The 10525-nt window shown below is 31.5% G+C and overlaps 1 protein-coding gene across 1 annotated transcript; it reads left to right on the top strand.

The window, feature by feature from the left end:
• The first annotated feature begins 1959 nt into the window (after window positions 1–1959).
• Window positions 1960–9122, top strand: LOC139510968 (neuronal acetylcholine receptor subunit alpha-2-like). Its single transcript, XM_071297527.1, has 7 exons — window positions 1960–2017; window positions 3339–3493; window positions 4634–4682; window positions 5174–5186; window positions 5935–6165; window positions 7793–8109; window positions 8647–9122. Exons 1-7 carry the CDS (start codon window positions 1960–1962, stop codon window positions 8997–8999), a joined length of 1176 nt encoding a protein of 391 aa, XP_071153628.1. The 3' UTR covers window positions 9000–9122.
• Window positions 9123–10525: the final 1403 nt, after the last annotated feature.

Genomic DNA, 10525 nt, shown 5'->3' with positions numbered 1-10525 from the left:
TTATCTGTTATTGGTTATAAGAAAGATATTATCATTGTCCTTCCACAAAAGAACTTTAAAATGCACACGATTTGAAATTAAAAATTTTTTTAAGATCGGTTTAAATTGCTATTACTTATTAGATTATTTAGGTTCAAGACGTGCGTTTTGTTTTTGTTGTCTTTTGTGTGTGTATGGCTGCATGTTTTCTGTTTGGTTTTTTCCTCCTTTATTTCGTATGAGGTTATACTATAATAATGAAATGGTTTTCTGTGTAACTTTTAACTTTCTACATGAATAACATATTATGTTGAGTGGCTGGTACACAAACCAACAAGACAAAACGCCAGACAACAACTAGAGTCCAATACAGGTCTTCTTTAATATATCAACTCCTTATCGTCCTTATTTCAGAACGGTTTTACATGAGTTTAATTTATCAGAGATCTTCAATAATTACAAAAATACGATATAAAAACTATGAATCAGTAATATATTGTTGTCTTATTGTCCGAAGCACTGTTTTCAGCATATTTCCAAACATGTAACATTTGTATACAACTCTGAAAAAGAATGAGATATATTTTGATTGCCAATGTAACCAAAAAAATCTATTTTACGGTCGATATGTATTTGTTTGAGTAAAACCCAGTCAATAAGTGTTTTAGTCATAGATATATAAAGTTATTGTTCTACAACTTTCTGTCCTTTTGACTTATTCTCTGACTACTATAGAAAAAAGTTTCAGAATTATTACGATGTTTCCTACTAAAGCATAGGGGGAATGAATTAATTATAGTTCCTGAAATGTAAAGAAAAACAACCTTTAATGTTTCATACAAATTACGTGTTTTTAATTATCCTTCTATGCCAGTCATTGTTTTTCGATCTCTATACTATATTCCCACACAATTTTATCAATAAGAAGTTTTGATATTTAATCAAATGGCCTTTCGAAAAATCTGATCTTATAAATGTGCTGAAACCCGAATTTTCCAATTTCTATAGAGGACTTTCCGCATTTGTTCTGCCACATTCTTTATGTGCCCGTAGTAGTCCAGTGGTTGTCCTTCGGTGCAATTATAATCCTGGTACCTTTGATAACTATTGTAGACTAAACGCGCGTCTGGCGTAAATACAAAATTTTAATCCATGTATTTATGATGAGTTTATTCAAGTACTTTATCTCAAACAGTCCAAAATGTTCTAAGTTAATGGCAGTTGTTATCTAACAATTTGTTTCTATGTTTGTTGCATTGTCGTTTATTATTTTTGTTGCACTTCAATGGTTCTGTTGTTTCGTTATTTTCCTTTTATAGTTTAAGTGTTTCCCTCCGTTTTAGTATATAACCCAGATTTGTTTTCTCTCAATCGATTTTTGACATTGAAACAGCGGTATACTACTGTTGCCTTTATTTAAAGGAGAGCAAGTAGTTTCGGATGTGAATGAAGTAATGTCTTCAGCATGTAATTGAATGGATTTTTTTGCAATTTTTGTATTATGCTTTTTAGTTCGCACCTCCAATTAATGTATCGCTCTTTCATCTTTCGATTGGGTTTTGTTTTCATATGTTATATTTTATAAAGAATGTTAACCTACATATTGACAAATAACATCAATAGATCTCAAATAAATTAAGATGATTCGGTAACTTGAACATTTAATGTTGGTGTTAGATCAGATGTTTTAATTCGTATACCCATTGAACGTATGTTCTACTCTCATATGTAATCTAACGTAATCAGCTATGTTCGTCTAATTGACACTATAGGTAACAATTTAATCAGCAAAGAATTGTTACAATCGACTAAAGACAACTTAAACTGTATTGTTATAATGTGTTATATAGGTTTATTTAAAACAATAAAAAAAAATTACACCTATACTACATATTTATACGAACAAATTAAAGCCCACCTATTCAATTCATGAAGATATAATAATTCATCCTACACATCTGATCTGTACGGAGAAACAAGATGGGCATATTCAAAATTAGTGTTATTGATTTTATGACTTTTCTTTTGATGTTCTTTGGTAAGTGTTTTCTGTACCAAGTCAGGCATATGACAGTTGTTGTTCATTCGTTTGATGTGTTTTATCATTTATTATGATTATTGACTTTCCGTTTTGAATTTTTAGTTCAGTGTTTTTGTGATTTTACTTTTTTTCTTCAGTACCACAAAAAATATAACTTCCATAGTTTGTATGTCTATACCGATATTGAAAACAGAAAGATCATGAAGCAAACTGAATTGATAGTTTCCGTTTTGAAAATTGAAAAAGACGTGAATAACGGGTAAATGTTTTGAAACAAAAATTAATAGCAAAGCAAAGAAATGAACAATACACGAACGAGGACAAATAAAAGTTACAAGAGTAAAGGTATAAACGGGTTATGAGAATAACACAAATTGATACCACCAGGCAAGCATAAAAAATAGAAAGCCCTGAATGTAGGAATACTTACAATGTCTTCAAAGGGGACATAAAACCTATAGCTAAAACATTTAAGATCAACTATGTATGATTGAGTTGGAACTTTAAAGCTTCTTATACTGAACACTTTTAATTTGCAAAACACTCATTTGCAAATCCACCGCCGCCTCTCCTTAAATCTACAGTGTCATGTATGTAACCAAAATGTGCAGAATTACATGGGATTCAATAAATGCATTGCTTCTCAGCTGTAATTATTAAATATGATTTGCAATTTGATTTAGAAAACATGGGATTTTCGATATTCCAAAGGAAAAGGGCAAAATCCCATGGGATTAACCATTATCCCATGGGATTGTGGTTAAATCCTATTAATTTCTATATTCATCAACGGTGATATAAGAAATTATGTCATGCATATAATCCATAGCGAAATACTGAATACTGAGCTCATGATACCTTATTGACTAGCAGTCAAATATCAGCGATTTCGTCATAAAAAAAGAACATTCTTTATCATATATATTTTAGGGGTTTAGGGTCGAATTTTGGTTTAACATCACAGCAATCATACAGAGTAAAACTTAAATTGTTGCTAAAACTTGGTTACGCATGCAGACACTTCTAAAATATATACTTCGAAGAATGGTAACAATCAAATAAGAGCATCTTAAATTAAATTATCAAATAGTTTACTATTTACAACAATGAAAAATGACAACTTTTACGAACAAAGGGTAATCATTATCCTTTAGACATATTTAAATAGTTACCCATAAGGTATACTTTATCAGCTATTATTCTTCATTTAACTTTCCACATATAAGTTAACTAAGGCACAGCTAAGTAATTGAATTAAACGAGAAATTGATCGAAGAAAAAAAGATATGAAGGAAAATCATTTCTTTTCTATTATAAGGACTTATATATACTGTAAAAGGACAATGGACGGCTGCAGGCGAGCTTGAAGTGAGAAAGCAGAAACTAGATTCGACGACATATGACCGACTGGTCAGACCAACTGATACAGTAGCTGTTAAAGCTGCACTAAATCTGTTATCGATCGATTCATTGGTAGGTATGGTATACAAAGCTTTTTTTTAGGTCGATATGAGATTACATTATTTTTAATCGTATGTTTTTAGGGATTTGTGATTCATTAAAACTTATTCACAGGTATAAATTCAGTTTGCACACCAATGCTGTTGTGTTAAGATTTTCGTAGATCAAAAACAGCATATCGCACAGGGCATGCAGCATATTACTAGAAATACTTTCAAGAAATCCCCAATTTTACATTCTATATGCAATAGTTATTGATAAATAATAATAACAATTGTATATAGCCTTTGGTTAAAACGACCTAGATACTTTGATGGCGCATTGTTTAAGAAATAATTCTTTCATGCCATGCTCTATGCTCATTTTAACATGGGAAAGCATTATATTTGACAATATCTTAATACCGAGCGTTAGCAAGGTATTACATGTTGACAAATATAATGCCTACCCATGTTAAAATGAGCATAGAGCATAGCATGATATAATTATTTCGATTATAATAGGAAGGTTTTGAACTTTTGTACTTCGAAGCGGACCTATTATACACGCTCAAAATAAACCAAAAACGTTATAGAAAATCAACATTTTAACAATAAAATAAAGGAACAGACACATTTAAACTAATTTTAGAATGTTTTTATTTAATTTCCTAGCGAGCAACACCAACAAAAATGTCCAGTTTGATCTCCAGCGTTGTTCAAAATTCATCTGACGTTGCAATTTCAAGTGTGACGTCAATCACGTGCAGCCCATGTTTTATTGAAATTAGGACATGGCTTTGTATCTAAAGCTAAAGAAGGACGTCATATTAGAATTGTCACCAACTTAAAACAGAATATGACTTCCCCAATATGATTTATCATTGTTTTTTCAAAATTAACTTATTCCATCATATAATTTTATATCTATGAACGCATTAAAAGTTGCCAATGACAAACATTTCCTGTAAAGAATTTTGTATTCATGTAATAGAAAATAAAATTAATTGTTAGGGTAATAATATTGATATCGGGATAACAATCGCTTTCAGTGTATCGGCATACACCATCTCGCAATCTAATGTGCAATGACCTTTCTATAATATAAAACTTAATTTTTCAATAATTTTAACAATTAATATTCAATCTACTCCATGGCATTTTTATTTTGTAGGACACTAAATCCATGACGCTTACAATGACCGGTTGGTTAACAGTAGTAAGTAAATAACACTTGACATCTTTGCAGCGCTCAGAACGCACGTTTTTAAAATCAACATTATTTTAAACAATAAGTCCACAGCCTTGACAATATAATAAACAGAAATTGATGCTTTTTAACTTATAGCGGTGTCCAAAACTAATGACATCACTCCTGGTTTTTGGTGTGGTTTGTTTTTGCTCAATCTTCAGTTTCTTTGTTGTTTTTTGTCATTTGGACGTTTTTCGTTTCCCCAATGGCGTTTTCAGTTTGTTATTGACTTGCGAGTTTGAAGATCTCTTTTGATATGATTTTATAAAACTACGTTAGTTTAAGCATTTTATATCGGGAGTTCGTTAATGTTTGATTATCATGACTGTTTTGAATATGATGTCTTAAAAAACTAATGCTACGTGAACGATACAAATTGAGCTTGAAATAATAACACAAGCTCTATATCAGTTTTTGAGGTATACTAGTATATATACAATAAATATATTTGTATCTTGAAAGGATTGGACAGACAGTAGATTGGCTTGGACTGTGGTGGTACATTAACAGCTGATTACTTCTACGCTCTGGACACCGAAATATGGAAACCGGAACTCTTTATTGACAATTCGTAATTATATGCATGTAGATGTTATAGAAAAACATAGGATATAGGTTATTCATCCATGACAAAAAAATCAGTACATGCACAACAAATATCAGAACAAAAAACTATATTTTTCGATCATTTGTAAAGTGCCTATAGTCTAAGAGTCAGACGGGATAACAGGAATCACCAATAATGTAAGAAAGCACACAATAAAACACTTCCAAGAAAAACAATGTCTATAACTACACAATTCAAGAACCCACAAACAACACGGGGTTTAAATATCCTATTTTGGAGCAGACATAAAGTGTGGTAGAGGTTACAAGTTTTACTTGCACACCAAAATCTAACTGTCCCACAATATCTTGTTATTGTTTGTGCATTGAAATATTTAATTATAAAAATTGGGGAGTTACCCAGTTGAATAAATGAGGGTTTTTTTACTTTTGCAATATCTTATGGATACTAGACCAGATAGCATATTATGCAAAGTTCATTTTGTAAAATATCAATTTAAACACTTATAGAAAAAAGTTTCTTACGTGTAGTTCAATGAATTTTGTTATTTTTTTTATTAAATTTTAGAATTAAATTATTCGTATTACTATTTTGTATATTAATGTTCTTGAATTTTGTATATTAATGTTCAAATAATTGTTTTGTCTTAAAACAGGAAACAAGATGTGAAAATATTAAACGACGCCTACCTACAGTTCAAAGTTGAGAACACGGGTGTTGTCGAATGGGAACTTCCCCTAATTTTCCAGACGCATTGTGAAGTAGACGTAACCTTTTATCCTTTTGACAAACAATCATGTAGCATCGAATTGACCAGCTGGGCGTATACTAAGGACGATTTGACACTTGAGGCACTTTATGAAGAAATAAAAACAGAAGACCTACAGTAAGCATTCCCCCAACCCTATTATTCATTGGTATGAAATAAAACTATATTATTTTAAATGAATTTCAACATCTATACATGCAATAGTGTCAACAATTTTCTTTATTCTAAGTACTTTGCATGTGCTTTCCCCAAGTCTAAATCCTCGCTAACGGTTCACTTTTCTTGCATGCAAATGTTTTGTCATTTCAAAAACTATGTTGCTTGGTTAAGATCTTTGAAATTTATTAGATTAATTGAAACTGTTTTGGCACCTGCTATGGGCAATAAATATTTAGAGATGTAGAATTATTTTGTATTTTTATGTTGTTTGGTAATATATCGGGCATGAACTCGATGATGCGTAGCTTCGTGTCGTGTATATATATTTTAAGTCTAGACGCCATCTTAAAATACGAATAATTTAATTCTAAAATTTAATAAAAAAAATAACAAAATTCATTGAACTACACGTAAGAAACTTTTTTCTATAAGTGTTTAAATTGATATTTTACAAAATGAACTTGATGGGTGCATTTTACATAGACAAATAAAATCGTATAATATAATCAAAATAAGGATGTTAATTTGATGTATGCCTTTTTGTGCTTCTTCGTTACATTTGTTGTTTTTATAGTGATTAAGATGATAACACAATGTTGACTGCTGTACCCCTATTTTTGACATTTTTACCTATTGTGTCTGTTTGTTTTGTTCACGCATCGGTTACAATATAATGGAATTTGATGCGACTGTCATACAAGTGAGAGGTTTAGCTAGCTATAAAACCAGGTTCAATCCACCATTTTCTACATTTGAAAATGCCTGTACCAAGTCAGGAATATGACAGTTCTTGTCCATTCATTTTTGATGCGTTTTGTTATTTGATTTTGCCATGTGATTATGGACTTTCCGAATTGATTTTCCTCTGAGTTCAGTATTTTTGTGATTTTACTTTTTTCTTATTCACTGTCAGATTGACCTTCGAACAACTGCGATTGTGATATAAACATAAATATAGATATACATAGACAGCAGACTCGTGAATTGAATTTTTATAGGTAATGTTTAATTTCATTTATTATTAAGATATAAGTTAATCATCTGTTTTACCTGTATAAGAATGATTTTTTTTTTTTGTGGATCGAACCAGTCAATCAAATAATTTACCTTTGTTTCACATTCAATGTTGACAATCGAGCTTTTCCTTTAGATGATTAAACACGTCCAATGCATGCGGTATCCATCTCTCTCTAGCTAAAGGTTAAATTGAAGTTCACATGAATACGAATTCAATGAGGTGGAAATATTCAATTGCAAGTGAATAATTTATCATCAATGCTCCTTAGCTTATTTTAACAATTTTGAATCATACTGGCTTCTAAAGCGATTTAATATTCACTGTTTCACTTTCATTAAAGATTGAACAGAAACGATCATATTTTATAGTTTTTATATATCTCGTAGCTAGTGCGCCTTCAAACAATATTGTATTTTACAAATGCGCACAAATTACAAATATATGAATAACGTAAATAGAGGAATTTCAATTCACAATTTTCGTAATCCAAATATTCCTTACAGTAAACGAGGTTTTATTTATTATTTTTTTTTTCGTTTATATCCCTATCGCCCTATCTTTTTCCAGAGAAAACGGCGAGTGGGCTGTGACAGGGTCAGAAGTTAAAGCGAAAGATCTTACAGAGACTAAAGTATCTGGATCAGTAAAGACGTATCCTGTACTAGAGTTTGTAATCACTCTACGACGAAAACCTCCGTATTACGTAACTGGAGTCATCCTACCAGTACTGCTTGTAGCCTTTTTACAGATACTTGTATTTGTACTCCCGGTTGATTCGGGAGAAAAGATAGGGTTTTCAATCACTGTACTGCTGGCTTTGGCTGTCCTTTTAACTTTGGTGACCGACAGTATGCCTGCTTCCGCAGTACATATATCATATCTCTGTAAGTGAAATGCTAAATATTGTTTAAAATAAAGTAAAAAGATCCAGAATTTATAAGCATGATTTAATCTGAGACTTGCGGGCAGATACGTCTATTATTTAAAAGATAAACATCAGTTAATATTTCCTAATGTATTTCAATCAAACTTTGAAATTTTTGTCATTTGCCTTTTGCAGCATTTTATTTTTATTTCAAATTGATAATGCCACAATAATACTCAGAATAGTCAAGAAAAGAGCGACGAAAGATACCAGAGTCAAACTCATAGATCGAAAATAAACTGACAACGCCATGGAGAAAGCCAAAGACACTAAAACGTTTTTCAAACTAATCAGCCTAGAGAAACCGTTAATTTCATGAAACATGGTCCTAAAAACAAAACTTTTCCAAGGACCCTTCGTTAAAATAAATGTAAGCAGTATATTTGAAACGTGTAAAAACTTAATACTAACATAATTTCAGTTGCTACACTTACAAAAGGAAACCATTCAACTTATAACCATCATGATGATACATGTTTTCAATTTTTTGTTTCAGCTGTATATTTAGCTATGACGCTTGTTCTTGGTGTCTTCTGTGTTTTTGCTACCGTGATTGTAATCAGGCTCAACTTCAGAGATGATGCCGTTCCAGTTCCGAAATGGGTTTACAAATTAATTCGAGGCTGCTGTGTTCCTCTTTCTTGTTGGCGAGGATGTTGTAAAAACTCTGTGTCTACTAATAAAGGAGACGATAATAAATCATTCGGCTGTGACGACCATGATGATCTGCTTAGTTGGAAAGACGTGTCTGCTATCATTGATTGGTTCTTCTTTGTGCTGTTGCTAGTCTTGACAACTCTGTTGACAATAACCTTTACTTTGGTTTTGTTGATTGGTGGATACACATAAAGTTACATTTGTTGTATTATTTTAAATGTAGAATATGCCATATGTTGTAATGATTTTATAACGTACTAATTTAAAACGTCATTAGCATTATACAGCATCAAAATAAACAGTTCGTTCACAAAACTTGTATACATTAATTTTTTAAAATTTCTTGAGTAAATATGTGATGGTTATATAGTAAAAATCTTTATTTTCGCGTCATATAATTTACACTAAAATTTTGTTAACTAACATGTATTTTGAAATGACTAGTAAGCGTGTCTGTATTGCACTCAAATGATACCAAGTAACTTACCGTTGTTGTAATTGGACATCAAAACTCAATACAGTTCTCCGAGTTTAGCTTTGTAACAATAAAGTGTAAGTCAATGTTAATTGATTTTGAATACCCTGTTATTATTTTTTTCCCTAAATCAGACTAATCTGATAGTCAAACAGTCCAATTATTATGCTTTATAAGTGCAACCTCCATTAATTCTTCTACATCTCTCAACTCAGAATTTGATATTATAGTTACAAAACAAGATCTTAATACATTGTGTTTAGTTTGCTGAAAAGGGATTCAAAATATCATCACTGCGGTACTATCCGTCTTCCACAGCTTTGTCCTCTTTTTCACTATTGGATAAATCATACCAAACTAGGTTAAACCAAAACACATGTTTTTATCGTAGGTTGGGCATTATGTTTTCTGGTCTGTGCGTCCGTTCGTTTGTCCGTTTCTTAGTTCGTCCGTTCGTTCGTTGTACCGTTCAATCCGTCCGTTCGTCCCGCTTCAGGTTAGTTTTTGGTCAAGGTAGTTTTTTTTTTATGAAGTTGAAGCCCAATCAACTTGAAACTTAGTACACATGTTCCCTATGATATGATCTTTCTCATTTTAATGCCAAATTAGAGTTTTTACACCAATTTCACGGTCCACTGAACATAGAAAATGATAGTGCGAGTGGGGCATCCGTGTACTTAGGACACATTCTTGTTTGTATTTGTTCTACATTTGTGGGTAAGTCAATCAATGTCACTCCAGATTTCTGAAATCAAAGTTCAAGCAGACAAGTATTGAAGAAAAATAGAATTGCAAAGACACTGATAAAATAGGTGGTTCGACATTTTAAAGTGCCCCTAGAAGTGAACATGTGGTCTGATAAAGTGAGCAATCCATATTACAACTTTTTATTTTAAAAAAGAATTTAAAAAAATAAAAGACGACTAAATATTTGATATAAACAGTTAAACGAATTTCCTAAATGTCTATTTTAAATAGACATGGACTCAAAGGAATCAGTGGCGGATTCAGAGGGGGCGTAGAGGGCGTATGCCCCCCTTTGCTGGCACTTTTTTTTATTTTTATCAAATGATTAATTATCAGCCTAGACTTTGTGAATTTTGCTGTGTATTTAATTTTAATGCGACAGTTCTCCACTTATAAAGATATTTTTCGCTCGTATCCAGTGTGATATATTATTGATTATGTCAAAGTTATTTGATTCGCTACGGTGGAGTTGACAAGTACGTGGAAAACAAACAGT

The sequence above is a fragment of the Mytilus edulis genome, chromosome 2, assembly GCF_963676685.1.
Source record: "Mytilus edulis chromosome 2, xbMytEdul2.2, whole genome shotgun sequence".
Lineage (NCBI taxonomy): Eukaryota > Metazoa > Mollusca > Bivalvia > Mytilida > Mytilidae > Mytilus > Mytilus edulis.
Note: the sequence above shows the minus strand (reverse complement) of the source record. Positions and strands in the feature narration are given on the sequence as shown.

What these genes read in the sequence shown, in the direction of transcription:
- LOC139510968 (XM_071297527.1), top strand. Translation starts at nt 1,960, where the DNA reads ATGGGCATATTCAAAATTAGTGTTATTGATTTTATGACTTTTCTTTTG. An exon ending in TGTTATCGATCGATTCATTG is followed by an intron (nt 3,494 to 4,633) that starts GTAGGTATGGTA and finishes TTTATTTTGTAG; the next exon opens with GACACTAAATCCATGACGCT. An exon ending in ATAAAAACAGAAGACCTACA is followed by an intron (nt 6,166 to 7,792) that starts GTAAGCATTCCC and finishes ATCTTTTTCCAG; the next exon opens with AGAAAACGGCGAGTGGGCTG.